Source organism: Lampetra planeri, chromosome 5, assembly GCF_965212315.1.
Source record: "Lampetra planeri chromosome 5, kcLamPlan1.2.h2, whole genome shotgun sequence".
Taxonomy (NCBI): domain Eukaryota; kingdom Metazoa; phylum Chordata; class Hyperoartia; order Petromyzontiformes; family Petromyzontidae; genus Lampetra; species Lampetra planeri.
This window is the reverse complement of record NC_136111.1, coordinates 4945142-4966723: the sequence shown is the minus strand read 5'-3', so window position 1 is coordinate 4966723 and position 21582 is coordinate 4945142. Positions and strand designations below refer to the sequence as shown.

Below are 21582 nucleotides of genomic sequence, written 5' to 3'. Positions count from 1 at the left end.
GAGGGGGGGGGAGAGGATATTGGGCGAGTTTCGTTCACTTCAATTCACGTTCAGAATTCTAACTGAGAGTGCAGGTTTCACCTTCTCCATGACCCTCGTATATATGACCCCTTGTTCAGCAATTGTTGCAAGTAGCTTTATTTCGCGAGTTTATAAGATAAAGATGTAACAAACAAATCAATAATAAAACGTTTACGACATCTTCGTGGAATGATAAGGTCGCTGTCACACGTTGATCCGTCCTATTCATTTCTACGTTCAGCCTCGCTCACGGCTCACAGCCGGGTGGAGCACTCGCCGTGGGTGCCACGGTGGCTATGAGATGTTTACTACCTCGCCTTGTATACAGGAGGTCGTGGGTTCGATCCCGATCCCGATCCCGACGCCTGAATATTTGGAGTTTTCATGGTCTCTCTCCCCTTGGTCGTGTGGATGTTTCTCCAGCTCGTCCGGATCTTCCCCTCCACGTTTAGAATCTACATGCGTTTAGAGTATAAATAAATGTCCACGTTGATGATAAGCCACTTCGTTGAGCTATCATTTGTGGCCAGGCCGCTTCTGAAAAAGAGCTGTGTATAGCTCAGTGGCCCTTACCGGTAAAATAAAAATAATAGTTTTAGTTTATAGTTTCATAGTGGTGACGAGGCCTAATTGGCAGCGCCTTCGTCGCTTGTTGCAACTGGTTCACGGTTCTAACCATCGGCCACCCTAATTAATACTGCGGTTGTATTAACCGGAAAAAAGCACGTGCCTTCTGTTTTACAGTGGACGTTAACAATCCTCTGACATCATTCGCAAGAGTTAATATTACCCACACATTTCTTCAAGTGGAATAAACCACAATCACCTCGCTGATCTCGTCAAGGAGCATACATCATCACGCGAACTCCAGTTATCCTCACAGCAGCGGATTTTGGCTGCTGCCCATCGAGCAAAGACGGTCACCGCATCGCGGCCCTTTCAGATGCGCTTCTGCGGCCGTCTGGAACGTTCTTCCTTCCTATATTAGGAAGCCACTGGAGCTATGCACTTTCAAATCATCAAGATTGAAAACTCATTTGTTTAGGACCGCTTTTTGTGTTTAGTTTGTCGGCCTTCCCCCGCACCTCCGATTTGCACGGTTGGGTACGTACGGTGCGAAAGAAGTTCGACATACAACCATACATCCGTAGCAACATCGCCCCCTACTGCGAAACCTCGGCAGCGCCCTTCCGAAAAGGAGTTGTGAGACTCAACAAGGCTTTCCCTGGGTGGAAAAGCGAAGTCATTGTATGATTATTATGATCTAATTTTGCCTGAAAACGCCTTTAATTGTTGCAAAACAGCAAAGTAAAATCAGTGAGATGTATCAATCCTCATCGACGACAGACAGCAAGCAGCCTGCGGGCTCTAAGTGGGGCGCTGTAATCTGGGGAGGCATCAGGACAGGATTCGTATTATCTACAATCAACTGGGGGCGCAACGATGCATGGATGCACAAATTAATTTGGACTCTTAAGGGTCACGATACCGAATTGCGAGCTTTAGAATAAATCGTTTTCAATGTATGCGAATATCATAATCAGAACACTAATTTACACTGGAGGAATCCGATGAACTATAAAGCTCATTTTTCACAGATGTCCAGTAGTCTTCACAGATGTCCAGTAGACAACCACGCCTCCGGTTAGCACGGGGCGCTACGTATGGTGCAAACAAAGTTCAACATACATACGTAGTCAACGTATACCGGAGTGTCACATTTAGGTTGCCATGTTAGTGCTATGGGTATCATGAGCTCAATTCCGGCCACGGATAACATCAGCGGCAAGTTACACGTAAGACCAATTCTGGCCGCAAAGCCACAGTGACCAGCGTGGTGAAGTATGGCCAAACAACCTCCATGACCGACGAGGGCGTGCAGGGGCTGTAAATTAAATACAACGAAACGAACATATACACGGACACAAACAAACACAGACTCATGCAATTCCCTCCCCCCCCAAATCCACACACCCTTTATTTGCTCAGCTCATAGCACACCTGCCCGAGGGAGTAGACCGCCCGCCCCGTGCAGGTAAACACAGGTGCACTCACACTATCGCACGATTCAGCACGGACCACAAGCCACCCCCTATACCCCATACACACACTCCCCACCATCACCAGGCATCCACTCAAATCACCAAGCTCCCCCCCCCCCAGCTATCTAACCCCTCCACACCCAATCTCCTCCTCTCCAACTCACGACCCAGGTGTGCACAGGTGCGCTGATATTGTAAAGAATCGGCAGGCTTTGAAGTGACCCGAATATCTGTGCGGGCAACGTTGTCGGTGTGTGTGGGGGAGGGGGCGACTGAAGGAGGAGAAAGTGACAGTCGTGGTGGTTGTAGTCTTGTCCCAATTTCGACCACTGACGATCATCACGCCTTGCCACGTGCTCCTGTCCGCGTCAATACGCGGTGGGGAGATGTTAACAACATCGCCTGGTATACAGGAGGTCTTGGGTTCGAGCCCGACCCTAACGATGCCTGTTGTGTATTATTTGGAGTTTGCATGTTCGTTCTCTCCCCGTGCTCGCATGGATTTTTTCTGCGGGTACTCCGGTTTTCCCCTCCGCATTTAGAATCAACGTCACGCGTTTAGAGTCTTTGGCTGCTGTAAATGTCCACACGATAAAAAGCCACTTCGTTGAGCTATCATTTGTGATAGCCAGGTCGCTTCTGATAAAACTAATATAGGTCAGTGGGCCTTACCTGGTGAAATAAAAAAAATAATAGGACCTCCTTTGCCAGTACCAAAATATAATAGGGTTTTCCCCTTTTTTCTGGCAAAACAGGTGTTAAGATGTACGCCTTTTGGCGTCCTCTGGTTTAATATGAGGCTCAAAAGAAATGTGTCTCTGGTGTGGACCAATCAATTTCAAGGACAATGCATATATTATCAGAGTATGTTTTTTGTTTGCATTCTGACCACAAGCATTGTGGTTAATGCAGACATCATTCCTTGTAAAGGTTTTCAGTTTGGTGTTTTAACATTTTAACACCTGTTAAGATGTTAAAACAGTGGAAAAACCTATTATCAAAATACAAATCGTTTCAGTTTAGGGTTTATCGCAAGTTTAATGCAGAAATAACATAATTTTTGGGGGAGATAAATCACCCCCCACATTTGTTCTTGATTCACACGACCAACCTCTGTTTTGTTTTCCGGTCAGAAATGGGCACGGGTTGTGTTCAGTCCCAGGCTCTGTACATTTGGTCTTTAATCACCATTTATGGTCCACGCCACACCTGGGAGAAGGGCCCCAAACTTGAGGGTCTGTTGGCCACATTTCTCCCCACTGGCCAAACGTTTCCAGCCTGCAGCCAGTGGTGGACATTCCTCATTCCCATGACTGGGGCAATTCTCTCAAGAGGACAAATAATGTCGACTTCCACGCACAATTGTACTCGTTTCATTGTGCCCCGGAGAAATGAGAGGCCGAGTCAACCGGCGACAAGGGATTGAACTCACAACCTTCCTAATGCGAGCCTCACATAGGGAGGTTACACCACCCAGGCCCCTATAACGTACTGTCATTGACTCATAGAACAAACATTGCCATTTATTACAACCAAACAGTTCATTCTCTTGGTCGCGTTCTCTGCCTAAGCGAGAGTACCTCGTTATCTCAAATATCCTCCATCTTATGAAAAAAAGAATACGAGTCTTACCCTTTCTGGCAATAAAACAAGTGTTGAGATGTTCAAAAACCGAATAGACACTGGCAAAAAGGTCCCATGATATGAGACCATCCTATCCACGCTTGCGCCTTAACGCTTCACTCCATCATCTAGGCCTCCAATCCTCACGTTGTCAATCAGCACTTTAATTCTAGATTTGAAGCTTTCGTGACTGCAATGATTCATATTCTCAGGTTTTTTTCGGTAAAGTCACGTAGGTAAAACATTAAAAGTAATGAAAGTAAAATAAAACAAAACAAAAATAAAAATAAAATTCACGACGTTTCGGAGGCAACACAAGTCTCCGTCATCAGAAAAAAAACCTGAGAATATGAATCAGCACTTTACTTTTTCTCGCTTAACTTGTGTTCCGAATATCCATCCTTCAAGAGCAAGGGTTGGGCCGTGTCAAATGAAATCACAGGCCCTATGAAACGATATCGCGGGCCGTAGAAAGGTCTCATACCCACCCACCCACCCCTGTTCTCGGCCTTGATTCAGCAGGCTGGACAGCTCCTCCGAAGAATGCCTGAATCAAGATGCCAAAGCAGGCATTTCTATTACTGAGTTGATGAACAATATCAGTTGATATTGTTTATCACTGAGTTGATCAACAATATCAACTCAGCACCAGGGCAATGCCCCAATTACTAAACATTGTTGTGACCACTTATTTCGATGTTTTATTATTTTAAAATATATATTTTGTCTTTTCTGCCAATCTTATATTAATTGTGCTTTTGGTGCCCAGCCAACAATCCATTTGGATCTCTCAGATAGCCCTGCACCCTCCCAAACCTGCTTCACATTGAGAGCCCAGTTCAATCACAGGCAGCTTGCCTGCCTGGATTCAAACCCAGGCTCTCCGCGTTTGCCAGCTCGGCGCTCCGTGCTCTGAACCAATTTATTTTGTTTTTACTGAAACCGGCAATACCCCGGAGGGTTGAGGATTAAACATCTCTTATTTGTTGAAACACCGCCACAATACCATGTATTACAAGAGATACCTTTACAGACCAATCAATTCATTGGCTATCGGGCTTATCTGATAGGCTGGGGTGTTTATTGTGTCTACGCAGGCGCGCGTGTGCCCTTAACGCTGTCGCGTGTTTACACTTGGGGGTACCGTTACACCACCGCCTCTCAGCCGGAGGGGAAATACAAAAACGCCAGTGTGACCGCCACGCGCCACCGCACCTGCCTCCACCCCGTCATCCCCCACCCACCCGCTTCGCACCTGTTCGCCAAAGCCACAGCCACTGTCGCTTTGAATGGCAAATAAATCCACGCGCCGGACGACAGGCGATAATTGGGCAACAATGCCCCCCACCCCCACCCCACTCTCCCCCACAATTCAACTTCCCTCGTTTGCTAAAAGCCACCCGCTAGGGTTTAGATTACAGCGGTGGCACAATGTCGACCCGGATCTCGTTCGGGTCCTCACAATTCACAAGAGCCATAAAATGACCAGCACCTGCTGTTTAGGAGAGGTTCCAGATTAAACATCGACGGATAAGACGGAGTGCACCGTCAATAAATCTGCAGTGGAGTGCATCTTATCTGTAGCGATGTGGGGGGGGGGGTAGCCGTTTCCAGATAATGCGTTTTGCCACCTCTCTGATGCGCACATGCACATTGTGCGGCCCTCTTTTGGCGATCCACTGCTGGATGAGCGCCCTCATCCTGAGAATTCACAATAATTCGTAAAATAGTTTTGCAGGGAGATACAATATGGTCACACCCTCTGCATGTCTACAATCATTCGCGGGCCTTTATCACTCCGCTGCCGGATGAAGGCGTTGTCACTCCGTTTCAAGTCACGGGATTAGTTTCACCATTCTTCATAACGCTGGTCAATGCGGGTTATAACGGGGAGTGCCAGAAACTTCTCAGATATCGTTTTAGTTTTACCTCTCACGTTAGCCCGGGACTTTTTAAACATGACAGCACAGCCACGGAAGATGGCATCACATAACGCCCTTTCAATCGGCCTCTCTAACCCAACACTGAGCAGGACACAGACTCGACCAGCGGTTCTTCACCTTTTTACTGCAGACTTGCATCCATTTGGTTCTCAATCGTAAAAACACGTGTAATGTTAACAGATACATCGGGTTTGATGACAACAAAGTAGTTGTTACTGACGTGCCCGTACTTAATTTGTGTTTTCGATGGTTTACCTTCTAAAAAAATCCGGCCACGTCTCGCACTCCCAGAAAGGGCATCTCACGGCTAACACCGGTGACTATTCTGTACCGGTCCTGGGCCTCCCCTAGGTCCACTCAGCCTCAAATGAGTACCTGGTGCGATGTGTAAACATCGTCACTAGGGAGACAAAGGCGGCCGGGCATGGTGCTGGCCACCAATCTCGTGTGCTGTACCGGCCTTCATAGGTGCTCGTTAACAGCACGTATCCCAACGGTCTGTTACAGGCTTCAATGTGTGATCTTTGTCTTTGTAAGTCCAAGAAGGGGGTGTGGGGGTGTGGTGGGGGCGGTGGGCGGTGGGAGTGGTGTCTTTTCCTCTTTCTGCTGAGTATCCCTGGAGCAGAGAGAGAGAGAGCCTTGACCCTGCCTCTGACCACGGGCGGATGGACGTAAATTTTAAAACTCGCGTTTGTCGTTGCTGTAAAACCAACACGGTGGGTGGCGGAGGGGTGGTTTGGGGGGTCTCGTTTAATGATGCGGCCGCTCCGAATTTGCCGCCGCTGCCGCCGCTCCTCGACCAACTCTGTTAGACCCCTGGAGACGTCCGTAGGTTGGGGTAGGGCTGAACGATTAATCGATTTTAAATCAATATCGCAATTTAAAATAATGCGATTAGCAAATCGCAAAAGCTGCGATTTGAAAAGTCCTATTACTTTCTTATTGGAATTGTTAAAAAAAAAGTATTATTATAACTTTATTTATTTAACTTAACAATTGTTCTATGTTTGATTGTTCTATTTCAATTACAACGTTTGAAAAAATACATGTAAGCAATTCATATATTTTAAGTTCTCACCCTTGCATTAGATTAGAATATATAGAGCAGTTCATATTTTGATGCCATCAGGTGGTAATGCTCCATCACGTGTTGTAAATCTATTACACAGTGAATATTGAACTGAAGCTTGACTTTAAAAAAATGTCATCGCAAATCAAATCGCATTGGCAATATCTGTCAGAAAAATCGCAATTACAGATTTTCCTTGATTTGAAGCTTTCGTGACTGCAGGAATCCATACTCTTTGCTTCTTTTGGTAAAGTCACGTGGGTACATGTATTTTATACCTACGTGACTTTACCGAAGAGTTTTGAGATTTTCCCCAAAACGGTTCAGCTCCGAGGTTGGGGCCCCAGGAGGAGGAGGGGGTGGGGGGTGGGTGGGTGTTGAGGAGGAGGAGGGGGTGGGGGGTGGGTGGGTGTTGAGGAGGAGGAGGGGGTGGGGGGTGGGTGGGTGTTGAGGAGGAGGAGGGGGTGGGGGGTGGGTGGGTGTAGAGGAGGGGGTGGGGGGTGGGTGGGTGTAGAGGAGGAGGAGGGGGGTGGGTGTAGAGGCGGCGCCCACGCCACCACCGCCGGCTGTTCACGGCGAGGCGAGCGGGCGAGCGAGCACGCTGCCGTGGATGCGCACGAAGAGCGGCAGGAAGGAGAGGAAGTCGAGGAGGTCGAGCGACCGATCCTGGTGACCGCCGCCGCCGCCGTAGCCTCGCACGGCGCGCTCGTGCCGCGGGCTCACGCCGCCCGCGCGGAGCTCCAGCGCGAGTTGGGCCGGCTGGATGCGCCGCGTGTGCGTCTCCACGTTGCACTCGAACAGGGCCTGCGTGACGCACGGGATAGCGGCGAGCGTGCGCAGCGAATCGTGGTCGTTGTCGTCTTCGTCGTCGTAGTGATCTTCGACAACGAAACGAAACTAGACAGCCACACCATTGGAACCTTATTTGCCAGTAAGAAATATGATAATTGTTTTTTTTACCCTTTTATTTAGCAACAAATAAGGTGTCAGTTTTGTTGCCAGATAAAAGGGTAGAAAACAATTATTAGACAGCCACAATAGACTTAGAGCTTTCGTGACCGCAGGAATCCATATTCTTTTGGGTCTTTCGGTAAAGTCACGTTACGATCGCAACACAAGCAATCGTCGTAGTTTTTTGTTAATTGTTTTGTTCTACGTGACTTTACCGAACGACCCAAAGAATACCCATAATAGAGGCGTTTTTTTTGGGTTAGATCGCGTAAATATATAAATGTGTCGTTAGAACCCGCCACCACCCGACTCAACAGCCAACTAGTAAGGGTTGTCGCGTTAACAGAACATGGCAATTCGTCAACGAAACTGACCAATTTTTTTGTATTTGACCAGATAAGGGGCCCGAAACTGAGCCGCTAAAACAGCTCGGTTTTGTTGTTTCCAGAAGCGACCTGGCCACCACAAATGACAGCTTCAACGAGGTCGGCTTCCCATCGCCGCGTGGGAATTTATAGCAGCGGCCGAATACCAAATAAACGCAACGGTGACGTTGATTCTGATTGTGGAGGGGGTGGTGGGGGGGGAATAAAACCTGGAGGAGGAGGAGGAGGACCCGGAGCAGCAAAGTCCACGCGACCACGGGGAGGTAGAGAGGCAGCAGGTAGATGAAACCCTCCTTACCCGTGGCGTCGCCGTCAGTGGCGTAACGTGGGAGGTTTGGTTTGGTTGTCCTCACCCCCGCGCTCACCCCCGATTAGCACGGTTGGTTGTGTACGGTGCGAAAGAAGTTCTTGGGCGCCCGCCCCCCCCCTCCCCCCTTTCTTTGTAGCCTGAATCCTGAAGCTGCGGTGGAGTTGTAACCTTTGGTTTCTCCAATTCAATATGGGAAAACATCTTCTAATGTGGCTGTGAATAACGTTGGCAAACGCGTGTCTCCTTGTTTCACTTGTCTGCTAAACTACTAACATTTTGATGATACGCGGCATTCATAGCCTCCCCCTACTGGCAGACTGGTGCCCTTCTGCGGGCGAGGTGGTGTGACAGACACTTTGTGCCACACAGGGACAGCTGCCACTGGGGGAACCTTTTAAAAACCAAATCATCACTTTCTGAGGTTAGCATTATTTGTTAAAAGCTTCGCTTGAGTGTGGGATGTGTTTATTGGCATCCCCCATCGATTGCGAAGGATGGTGGCTCACTCACCCTGGCTTTACTCATGCGCATCTCCAGGGCCTTGAAGTCCATGTGGTTGATGAGATTTCGCATAAAGTCACTGCGCACAGACAACACACAAACAACAACAACAGCCGCCATTCACTTTAAAGCCACGTGAAGTGTCGAACGCCCGCAGGCAAGGAGGTCACGGGACGCAACCCAGCAGGTGCCGTGGGTTGACTGGCTGAGATGACTGGCAGATATACAAACAACGCCACCGTTGCTACTGTGGCGACATCATCATGGTGCGGTGTGTCGCGAACTTTATTGGCCCGCGGATCACTCAGCTGATGCAAACATTTCAGCAGGATCACCAGCCCCCCCAACCCCTGGTGACAAAACACATTAACTTATCTTTCTAAATACCATGAATACAAAACGCTGTGTAACGTAAGAGCATCACACTCGTTTAGAAAGAGGAGCTGCAAGACCTAAACCGAGGGGACATGACTCTCATTGATGGCCGTGACGTTACAGGTTTTAGAAAACAGAACTTACAGCGTGTTGTCAATCCACTGCTTGATGAACACAATGTGTACCCATGGAGGTTGTTTAGACCATCCTTCACTCTGCTGTGCAGTGCGAGTCGTGAAAAGTAGAGCAAGAACCAATTCAGATATGCCTCGCCACTCATGAAAGGCATGGCCGGGAATCAACCTCAAGTCAATGGTTTCATGGCACAGTGCACCAATCTCTAGGAGCATACGGCTCTCATTGTTCACAAAGGATGCAAACATTTCAGCAGGATCACCAATTGTTTCTTGCGTAGTCGGCAGGATTCGAACCTGCGCGGGGAGACCCCAATGGATTTCTAGTCCATCGCCTTAACCGCTCGGCCACGACTACCCAGGTGATGCAGCTTAGAGCGTCACACTCTTTTATAAAAATGGGCTGCAAGACCTAAACCGAGGGGGCATCCTTCCCAGCTTGTTGTCAATCCACTGCTGGATTAATGCCTCCACACACGATGGCACCCATGGGGATTGATTTGCCCATACTTCACTCGACTGGGTGATGCAATCTTCGTGGTTCTTTCGGTAAGTCACGTAGAAGGGAAATCATAAAATATAAAAGAAATAACTTTATAAAATACAATTCTCACGACGTTTCGGCCACAACGCAAGCAGCCGTCCTCAGGTGAAGAACAGGTCCGTCGGAAAGACAGCGTCTGAATGGGTGATGTAAGTTGTAAAAAGTCGATCAAGACCCAATTCAGATATGCCTCGCTACTTATACAATCCATGGCCGGGATTCAACCTCATAGCACAGTGCACCAACTCCTGGAGCATAACGGCTCGAACGCTCAATGTTTACAAATGTTAAATGAATGATTGTTAAACGAAATGCTTCTTGCGTAGTCGGCAGGATTCGAACCTGCGCGGGGAGTCCCCAATGGATTTCTAGTCCATCGCCTTAACCGCTCGGCCACGACTACCCAGGTGATGCAACTTAGAGCATCACTCATTTAGAAACAGGAGCTACAAGACCTAAACCTAGGGGGCATTATTCTCATCGATGGCCGTGATGTTGCAGGTTTTATAAAACGGAACTTATAGCGTGTCGTCATTGCAATGCTTGATGAATGCCTCCGCACACCATTTCCCCCATGGGGGTTTTTTTGACCATACTTCACTTGACTGGGTAGTGTAAGTTGTGAAAAGTCTATCAAGAGCCAATTCAGATATGCCTCGCCACTCATGCAAGTCACGGCCGGGAATCAACCTCAAGTCAATGGGTTCATGGCACAGTGCACCGACTCCTGGTGTATACGGCTCTCACCCCCAATGTTTACAGAGTATAAATGAATGATTGTTAAAAGAAAAGATTCTTGCATAGTCGGCAGGATTCGAACTTGCACGGGGAGACCCTCCCCACTCGGATTTCTAGTCCATCGCCTTCACCGCTCAACCACGACCACTCAACGCAGTCTGCGCGCGTTCTTCAAAGCGTCTCCACTGCTCAAAGAAGCAAATTGAACAGCGTCCATCTCCGTTGGAAGGTCCCAGTGGTAGCCGTCTACCGGGGTGGTCATCGCCACCGTCGACTGCACAAAAAGCGTTATTCATCTTATCAGTCCCACGGCGGCGGGGGGCTGATAAGCTGAGTAAACCCAAAATAAACTCAACAAAACTCGCAATTGTTGAGTCTAGCTCTCTGACCGCGGCACGGCGCTGCCCAGAAACCAACGAGATCTTGCGATTTCTGAGCGGCGTTATATAAACACAACATAACAAAGTCTCTCCTGTGGCATCATTCAGGGATTCCCATGCAAGTCAACCCATACGATTGACCCCGTATTCTCGTAGAGGGAAATTGAGGTCCATACGGCGTACAGCCGTTTCAATACAGGCAAAAAAATAATAATCATACGGCCAAATAAAAAAATAGTCACGGGACATCTTCTTTTGTTTACTCTGGAGAGCAGCGATCCACATAGGAGCGGCCAAATTTGATCCGGAATTACAACACGAATGTGTGCATCCACATTTCAAGCAAGCAGCAGCATCAGCATGCACGACCACAGACAGTAGCATGATTCGTCGCATCATTGACACACATTTTCTAAATGAATACACAAAACAGCTATTGTGTTTTGTCAAACATAATTTTTTGCCTATTTGTTTGTGTTTCTCCCTTGAGATGGGGCTTTGTAGGATGAACGTTGATATTCATAAGGGCACGAGGTGACCAATATACGGTCTGAATTGGTCTGTAATAAGGTAGGGCACTGATAAGGGGTTGACGGGTATTGATTCCGCTGGCGTGATGTGTGGCTTTAGGTTAAGCAGCGAGCTCCGTCTGCCCAGAAATCGATACAGCCTCCCAGGAGAACATGTCTGGCCACGAGCCACTCATCAACTCACTGGACCAGGGGTCTCGTATTCACCACACAGTGCATTGTGCCTCTTAATATATTGATGGTTAGTTTAACACGTAGGCTTTCGCGACCAATATTGTTCATAATCAACGATTTTTGGGTTTAGATCGCGTTATTTATAAATGTGTCGTAACCCTCCACCACCCGACACGGCCAATCAGTAAAAAAGTGTCACGTTGACAAAAGACAAATAGTTCACTGCTTTAGCCCACCGGTGTGTTGAAGCGTGAAACCTCAAATTGTAAATGTTGTGGTTTCACGCTTCAACACACCGGTGGGCTAAAGCAGTGAACTATTTGTCTTTTGTCAACGTGACACTTTTTTACTGATTGGCCGTGTCGGGTGGTGGAGGGTTACGACACATTTATAAATAACGCGATCTAAACCCAAAAATCGTTGATTATGAACAATATTGAGGGTTGTTGTTTTTTTTACAACAGAATTCCAAACAAATGGCTTTTCTTGGTATTTTGGTTGCCGGTCCCTGGCACTGGAGCGTTACAATTCCGACCTTCTTTGTGCTCTAATTAATTTGGTCACGTGAACAAATCTCCACAGTGCACGTGGTCTCATCCGATCTGGGAACCTGAACAGAGGTGTGCCCGCAACATTTAGAATTCTCGTGAAATTGAAAATTCCTTTCCAACACACCGATGTCCTGTACTCATAAAGAGAACATGGCAATTACTTACTAATTGCTAATTAGTTACTAATTGGTAAGTTCTGTTTACGTGGCAAATCTGACTAATTGGCTGTGTCGGGTGGTGGCGGTTTTAACGACACCTTTATAATGACGCGATCTAACCCAAAACAGCGCTATTATGAACCCAAGCAGGTTTTTGACCTGCATAGTGCTTTGATGGGTAGGCCATTCTTCATTAAACAAAAAAGTGTGAGAAGCTGCTGCGAGTGTACGATGTTAACAGACGGCGGAAAAGTAAATGATTGTCCTGTGTGCATCTATGCTCCAGTGTCTATCCCTTCCCTTATTCAGCGACACGCGGCGCGACGGTGAACGTGGCCCAGACAACCGCCACTCGACGTGCGCATTGCGATCGGTCGACGCAGTCCCGAACACTCCAACGGGAATTTTCTCAAATTTACTTACCGAATCACAGTAACGAGCCGGAGAGCTTAGATTGATTCATGAACGGGATGTCAACCAGCGAAAGTCTAAAACAACCGCGAGCCCAGGCGAGCTCACCGGAGGCCCACCTCACGACCCTGGAGGTGTGTGCGGGTTTTTTTCTCTCTCCTCTCTCTCTCGAGAAACACTGAAACCACTGTGTGTGTGTCCCTCTCTCTCTCTCTCTCTCGTGAGTTACAGCCCGCCCTGCCACAGCGCTTACGGCGCAGGTGCGATGCGAGAGCTGGAGGCGCGTGCTGATCGGCAAGCACAGGTGCGCGGCCACGCGCCTCTCACCTGTTTTACAACTCGGGTGGGGTGTGGGCGGACACCTGCGCGTTTGTGTGGATAACGGCGGGCGTAAGGGGGGGTGGTGGGTGGCGTTCATCACTAATATTGACACAAATAATGATCAGAGCATGAGCGTCAGAAGCGGGCGGGGTTGTGTGTGAGGGTATTGTCTTGTGCGGCGGGGAGCGGTGGTGCAGCGGTTAGCGCTACGCCGCGCTACGAACCCGGCGACACGAGTTCGGTTTCCCGGCTCACGGCCAACACCGGTGACGATCATCTGAACCGGTCCTGGACCTCGGTCGACTCAGCCTCAAATGAGTACCTGGAGCGGTGTGTAAACATTTCAACTAGGGAGAGAAAATCGGCCGGGCGTAGTGCTGGCCACCCACCCCCCTTGTGTGCCGTGCCGGCCTTCATAGGTGCTCGCTAACAGCACTTGCCCCAACAATCTGTTTAAGGCGACACGGGCAATCATTGTATGTGTATGTGTGGAGCAGCAGTGCAGTGGTTAGCACACGGCGCTACAAACCTGACAATCTGAGTTTGATTCTGGGCCACGGTTTTAGCTGTCATCAATGGCTGTATTAAAAAAAAAACGTAATATTACGTTTGATTTTGCACTTGATTTGGCCGATTTCCTACCTTGACAATTGAAAAAATATCGCATTGACTGTCATGCGATCATTGCAAAGTGCACGAGAAATTGGGCACCTCAATGTGTGAAGGATAAACAAAAACATCCACTTGACAGATTTTCCTGGACAAACCCCGCGACAAATCCCTTCCACGAGTCGTACATTTTGGGGAAGGACAAAAACAAATCCTAAAGAGGTGTGACCGGTGAATATGTTTCAGGGAGGCACCTACCCTCTTACACGTGGAACTCGCTGCTCCAGGAGATTTCCGAATGGACACTTCATCATCTCGTAACGCGTCGCAAACAAAACACGACTGGAATCACTTCAAGAACCAATACAGAGGTGTGCGCGAGCGAGTCCGTGTAAGCGGAGCCACTCGTCACCCACTCGTCACCCACTCGTCACCCACTCGTCACCCACTCGTCACCCACTCGTCACCCACTCGTCACCCACTCGTCACCCACTCGTCACCCACTCGTCACCCACTCACTCGAGAGCAGCTATGCGGCGAGCGAGGCTGGCGATGACGGCGAACAGGCGGAAGTCGGTGAGCCCGTCGGCGACGCGGTAATCCACGATCTCCAAAACCTGCGGCGACACACCGCGCATCGGTGCGCAGAGGGGCGCGAGAACGTCTGGACCCATCCACTAGCGAGCGCTGGCAAGCGCGGTGAAGTGTGGCGAAACGACTCCTCACAGCCGTTATTGGCAAGGTCTTCGTCCGGTATCGGATTGACATTGGGCTGCAAACGACTTACACTTGAAATCTGGTGGCCCTCACTTTCAAGATGCTGCATCCAACAGTGGGGGGCGCGTTCAACGCAGGGGCCCAACGAGGCGAATAGAAATACTGCCGTGCACGCGAACATGTTTACGCACTCGACAGCTGGGCCACCGGCTGGTGTGACGTGCGCGTACATGCACGTGAGCGCGCGCGCACGTGGTGGGAGACGTACACGGTAGACGTACATCTCCTCGGCGTCGGACAGCGAGCCGGGGGGCAGCACCGCCTTGAGGGCGACACACACCTCGGCTCCCGACAGGTACCCGTCCTCGTCCTCATCCACCTGCACGCACAAAGGCAAAGGTCCCCCCGTGTAGCCTTAACCCACTGTTGGGGCAAGTGCTGTTAGCGAGCGGGCATCTATGAAGGCCGGCACAGCGCACGAGGGGAGTGAGGGGCCAGCTCAATGCCCGGCCGCCTTTGTCTTGCCAGTGGCGATGTTTACTACACACCGCATCAGGTACTAATTTGAGGCTGAGTCGACCTAGGGGAGGTCCAGAACCGGTTCAGACAATCGCCACTGATGTCGTTCGTGAGTGGGAATCGAACTCAGGTCGCCGGTTTCGTAGCGGAGTGCGCTTAACCGCTACACTACCACACACGCACACACTACCACACACGCACACACTACCACACATGCACACACGCACACACTACCACACACGCACACACTACCACACACGCACACACTACCACACACGCACACACTACCACACACGCACACACTACCACACACGCACACACGCACACACGTGCGCGTGCAGCATGAGCGGTGCAACGACGCACCGATTCATCGATCGATCCTCATTGAACCTCCGAGCTTTGTGATCCTCGCGTGGATTTGCACGCATGTGAGAGTTAACATTTGGTCTATTCATGCTTGTTGCACGTCGTGGGTCCGCATGTGAATGTGACTGCGGCCACCACAGCCAGACGATCGATCGTAGAAGCCAACACCGCCCCGACGCACCACCGATTCACGGGCAATATCACCGAGATCCACCAAGCCTCCACAGAGGCTGTGGAATGGCTTCATAGCTGCCATAGATCCACCCTAAGCCGCATCCACACAAACCATGGCAGCAGATGCGGATACCTGATGCACAAATGGAAGATGTTAAAACTCTCCAGCGTGCGACTGTGGTAATCCGGAACGACGCGTAACGACGCAATGCCCGATCCACAAATACGGAGGAGACACCACAGCGATACCACTCCGCTACTGCTCCCGACGCGGTTGTCTGGCTTGAACAACGTGAAATGTGAAGTTGTAAAAGCCGTTGCTCTGCACCGACACCAGCGGTACCACACGACAGAAGAGGGCCGCCGTAGACCCTCGCGTAATGTTGCACATTTCACCTCGCCGAACGGCGGATGACCTCGCCAACCACTAGAGGCCGCTCCACTAACGATGTTAAACAATTGACTCTTGAATGGAATCCTGAATCTACTGGAGGAGCCGAGGGGCGGGGCAATAGGGCCGATCGCCCCCCCCATCCCCCATCGTGACCCCAAACATTGGTATTGATGTAGGGCCCTCGGTTTGATCCTGAATGTTTAGAATTGTGATAGGGATTGAATCAATTTCATATATATACAAAAAGAAGCCTTCTAAATGATTCATACACCTTCGTGTATTGCGAGTGCGAGAAGCAATTTTAATCGTCGGTGAATCAATCCATCGTCACAACCGTAGTGCGCACGCGTGCGCGTGTCCTTGTACTCACAGCAGAGAACGCACGCTGGTATTCTCCCAGGGCCTGCTGGTTGAAGATGCAGTACTTGGCCAGAAAATCGACTGAAATTGAGAACACCAGGAGACAGTTGCCTTATGAGTTTTGAGCCGCCCAGCCAGCCAGCCCACGTACAGAATAAACATTAAAACAAGTCACGTAGGTAAAAAATTTTTTATTTAAATTAATAAAAGTAAAATAAAATAAAAATAAAATAAAAAGCACGTTTCGGAGGCAACACAAGCTTCCGTCTTCAGGTGGAACCGTCACAGCACGCTTGCTGTATCAAGTAAATGAGAGATTCCAAGAGATACTACCCCGTATATATCTCTCATTTACTTGATACAGCAAGCGTGCTGTGACGGTTCCACCTGAAGACGGAAGCTTGTGTTGCCTCCGAAACGTCGTGATTTTTATTTTATTTTTTATTTGATTTTACTTTTATTAATTTAAAATTTTTTACCTACGTGACTTTACCGAAAAAACCTAAGAATAAGAATCCTTGCAGTCACGAAAGCTTCAAATCTAGAATTAAAACAAGTCCTCCAGGGTAATTGGTCCTTTGGTCAGCAGCAGTAACTCACGCTGCCAGTTTCTCAAAACAACAGTCAACTTGGATTTTCCATCTCACGTTCCCATTAGAAAACCTTGCTGTCTGCAGCAAGCTCCGTGTGTTCACGTTGGATAGACCACGGGGCCTATCCTAACACTATGCCGGCCCTCTCGCCTAGATGCCAAGGTGTGTGCCCATATCCGCTTTCTACTCCGCCAGCATATTTCACTGAAAAGTCCAAAACATAAACTAAAAATAAAACTGTTTTTAGTATTTTACTAGGTAATGCCCGCAGAGCTATAGTAGCTCTTCTTCAGAAGCGACCTGGCCACAAACGATAGCACAACGGTGTTGCCTATCACGTGGGAAATTTAATACAGCCAAATAACCTAAATAATGCGGTTTGGAGGCCTTCATCTAGCAATGGACAGATCATGGTTGATGGTATTCATAGCAGCCAAATACTCTAAAGGCGTGATGTTGATTCTAAGCGTGGAGGGCGGGGAAAAACCCCCCGAGGACCCTCGAGAAAAATCCACGCGACCACGGGAAGTGAGGCAAATCAATCAAAAGTCGTCGCACAGTCATCGAAGTTGGAGACGTTGGGGTTCCCGCCGCCGCCACGGATCGAGGCCACCGCCGGCCGCTCGGCATCACGCAGTCGCTGCAGCAGCGCCTGGGCCCGCGCGACGCCCTCGGCCCGCTCCAACCGTCGCTCCCGGGCCTCCCTCGACTCCTCGCGTCCCCGCTCGGGGCCTTCCTCCATCACGACCCCGGCCCTCTCCCCGCTCCCGTGCCGCTCTCGCTCCTCGGGCACCTTTTCCCCTGCGCAGGCCTTCTCCCCACCTGAGGCGTGGAAGGGGGAAGGTGTGGGGTGGTGGTGGAAGGGTAAGAGAGATTTAACGTTGACATTTTTGAGATTTAAGAGTGGATGTTGTTGTTGTTGTTGTTTCGTGGCGGTTCGTGCCTTCCGGGTTGAGAATGCAACTGGATTCACTGATCAACGGGTCCCAAAGGCAGTGTGGGATGGGGAGGATGCCGCACCAGTGTTGGGCTCCACCAGATTTCGTTCACGTGACAAAGGATTTTGGGTGACCTGGATGCGAGGACCACAGACTCGCACGGAGACCCGCAGACTCGCATAGAGACCCGCAGACTCGCACGGAGACCCGCAGACTCGCACAGAAACTCGCACGGAGACCCACAGACTCGCATAGAGACCCGCAGACTCGCACGGAGACCCGCAGACTCGCACGGAGACCCGCAGACTCGCACAGAGACTCGCACGGAGACCCGCAGACTCGCATAGAGACCCGCAGACTCGCACGGAGACCCGCAGACTCGCACAGAGACTCGCACGGAGACCCACAGACTCGCACGGAGACCCGCAGACTCGCATGGAGACCCGCAGACTCGCACGGAGACCCGCAGACTCGCACGGAGACCCACAGACTCGCACGGAGACCCGCAGACTCGCACGGAGACCCACAGACTCGCACGGAGACCCGCAGACTCGCATGGAGACCCGCTGGCTCGCACGGAGACCCGCAGACTCGCACAGAGACCCGCAGACTCGCACGGAGACCCGCAGACTCGCACGGAGACCCACAGACTCGCACGGAGACACACAGACTCGCACGGAGACCCGCAGACTCGCATCGAGATCCGCAGACTCGCACGGAGACCCACAGACTCGCACGGAGACACACAGACTCGCACAGAGACCCGCAGACTCGCACGGAGACCCGCAGACTCGCATAGAGACCCGCAGACTCGCACGGAGACCCGCAGACTCGCATAGAGACCCGCAGACTCGCATAGAGACCCGCAGACTCGCACGGAGACCCGCAGACTCGCACAGAGACCTGCAGACTCGCACAGAGACCCGCAGACTCGCACAGAGACCCGCAGACTCGCACGGAGACCCGCAGACTCGCACAGAGACCTGCAGACTCGCACGGAGACCCGCAGACTCGCACGGAGACCCGCAGACTCGCACAGAGAACTGCAGACTCGCACGGAGACCCGCAGACTCGCATAGAGACCCGCAGACTCGCACGGAGACCCGCAGACTCGCACAGAGACCTACAGACTCGCATATAGACCCGCAGACTCGCATAGAGACCCACAGACTCGCACGGAGACCCGCAGACTCGCATAGAGACCCGCAGACTCGCATAGAGACCCACAGACTCGCACGGAGACCCGCAGACTCGCATAGAGACCCACAGACTCGCACGGAGACCCGCAGACTCGCACGGAGACCCACAGACTCGCACGGAGACCCGCAGACTCGCACAGAGACCCGCAGACTCGCACGGAGACCCGCAGACTCGCACGGAGACCCACAGACTCGCACGGAGACCCGCAGACTCGCATAGAGACCCGCAGACTCGCACGGAGACCCGCAGACTCGCACGGAGACCCACAGACTCGCATGGAGACCCGCAGACTCGCACGGAGACCCGCAGACTCGCACAGAGACCCGCAGACTCGCACAGAGACCCGCAGACTCGCATGGAGACCCACAGACTCGCACGGAGACCCGCAGACTCGCACGGAGACCCACAGACTCGCACGGAGACCCACAGACTCGCACGGAGACCCGCAGACTCGCACGGAGACTCGCAGACTCGCACAGAGACCCGCAGACTCGCACAGAGACCCACAGACTCGCACGGAGACCCGCAGACTCGCATGGAGACCCACAGACTCGCACGGAGACCCACAGACTCGCACGGAGACCCGCAGACTCGCACGGAGACTTGCAGACTCGCATGGAGACCCGCAGACTCGCACAGAGACCCGCAGACTCGCACGGAGACCCACAGACTCGCACGGAGACCCACAGACTCGCACGGAGACCCGCAGACTCGCATGGAGACCCGCAGACTCGCATGGAGACCCGCAGACTCGCACAGAGACCCGCAGACTCGCATGGAGACCCGCAGACTCGCATGGAGACCCGCAGACTCGCATGGAGACCCGCAGACTCGCACAGAGACCCGCAGACTCGCACAGAGACTCGCAGACTCGCATGGAGACCCGCAGACTCGCATGGAGACCCGCAGACTCGCACAGAGACCCGCAGACTCGCACGGAGACTCGCAGACTCGCATCGAGACCCACAGACTCGCATGGAGACCCGCAGACTCGCACAGAGACCCGCAGACTCGCATAGAGACCCGCAGACTCGCACGGAGACTCGCATGGAGACCCGCAGACTCGCATAGAGACCCGCAGACTCGCATAGAGACCCACAGACTCGCACAGAGACCCGCAGACTCGCATCGAGACCCACAGACTCGCATGGAGACCCGCAGAATCAGATCGACATCACCTGAGCGCTCGCCGAGGTGCTGACACTCACCGGGAGAGAGTCCCTCGCCACTGGCGGAGGCTTCAGCGGCGGGAACTAACGACGCGTTGGACGTCACATCACCTGGAATGTTGGGGCGGCATCATCATCAGTCAGGATCGATCCGCTGCTGGATGAAGGCATTCAGGGCGACGTGACGCAACGGGGAGACAACGCGGGGACGGTACGAGAACCGGACGTTGAGGCACGGAAGCAAAACAGGGTGAGAAGGTTCCTCATCGTGTTGCCATTTTAGGCTGAGTTCACCTAAAGGAGATCCAGTACAACACCTACCAATACCAACGTTAACAATTTGTTTGGCATCGTGCAACAATGCGAGCGTGGGTCGCCGAGGACCTGGACTGCGATTCACAATCCAGCGTTCAGCTGCTACACTCAGGGACTCCTCTACTTACGAACATTCGACTTACGAACATCTAATCGCCTGTTCGGACCGAGAGTCGTAAGTTCAACCGCCGGAGCAATAGACGGCGGTGGTGGCATCTACATCCGCAGAACGTGAAGAACCAGTGGCACCTACGTCTACAGGAGATTATACGACTTCTAAAGCCATTCCCCGTGTTTAGCGTACACGCCGTACAACGTGTTTGGAATCGACAGGAGTAAAGTTCGACCTACGAACAAATCGACTTTACGAACAGACATCTGGAACCTAACTCGTTCGTAAGTAGTCGCACACGGACGCACGCTGACAAGGCACCAGGGTCAGCAGGATCCGATCGCTTTTGTCCGCTAACTGCCGCTACGACGACTACGACGACGCCACCGTCGCTGCTCGCTACACAATGACGACAACGTTCGCCGCCGAGTGACGGCGACGTGACCGCAGCGCTTGTGCCACGCTCGGTGCACTGTGGGGTCACGTGAACTGTCGAGTGCTCGCTGGCAGAATGTGACGGAACAGAGCCGCTACGCGCACGCAAGGGGCACCTGTGCCGTGCGAGCGGAACGTCGCGGCACGGCAGGGGCGACGCGTGGAGTGGCAGGGGACGTCGCAGGCCTGGACGTCTCCACGCTCGTCAGAGGATGCAGCCTGGACGACGCAGCACAACGCGGCACAACGCGGCACAATACAGCACAACACAGCACGATGCAGAACAACACAGCACGATGCAGAACAACACAGCACACCACAGCACAACACAGCACACCACAGCACAACACAGCACGATGCAGAACAACACAGCACGATGCAGAACAACACAACACAACGCAGCACAACACAGCACACCACAGCACAACACAGCACACCACAGCACAACACAGCACGATGCAGAACAACACAACACAACACAACACAACACAGCACACCACAGCACAACACAGCACACCA

General features: G+C 51.5%; 1 protein-coding gene and 2 non-coding genes across 3 annotated transcripts; all 3 read right to left on the bottom strand.

Moving 5' to 3' along the window:
• Positions 1-7204: 7204 nt before the first annotated feature.
• LOC144718715 (uncharacterized) lies at positions 7205-21570 on the bottom strand. Its single transcript, XM_078594188.1, has 8 exons — positions 21180-21570; positions 20241-20312; positions 17453-17716; positions 16312-16382; positions 14757-14867; positions 14291-14388; positions 8856-8925; positions 7205-7502 (listed from the first exon to the last, which is right to left on the bottom strand). Exons 3-8 carry the CDS (start codon positions 17634-17636, stop codon positions 7269-7271), a joined length of 768 nt encoding a protein of 255 aa, XP_078450314.1. The 5' UTR covers positions 17637-17716; positions 20241-20312; positions 21180-21570; the 3' UTR covers positions 7205-7268.
• On the bottom strand, positions 9632-9713 carry TRNAS-AGA (transfer RNA serine (anticodon AGA)). Its single transcript has one exon. It is a non-coding gene; the product is annotated as a tRNA-Ser (tRNA).
• Positions 10221-10302, bottom strand: TRNAS-AGA (transfer RNA serine (anticodon AGA)). Its single transcript has one exon. It is a non-coding gene; the product is annotated as a tRNA-Ser (tRNA).
• Positions 21571-21582: the final 12 nt, after the last annotated feature.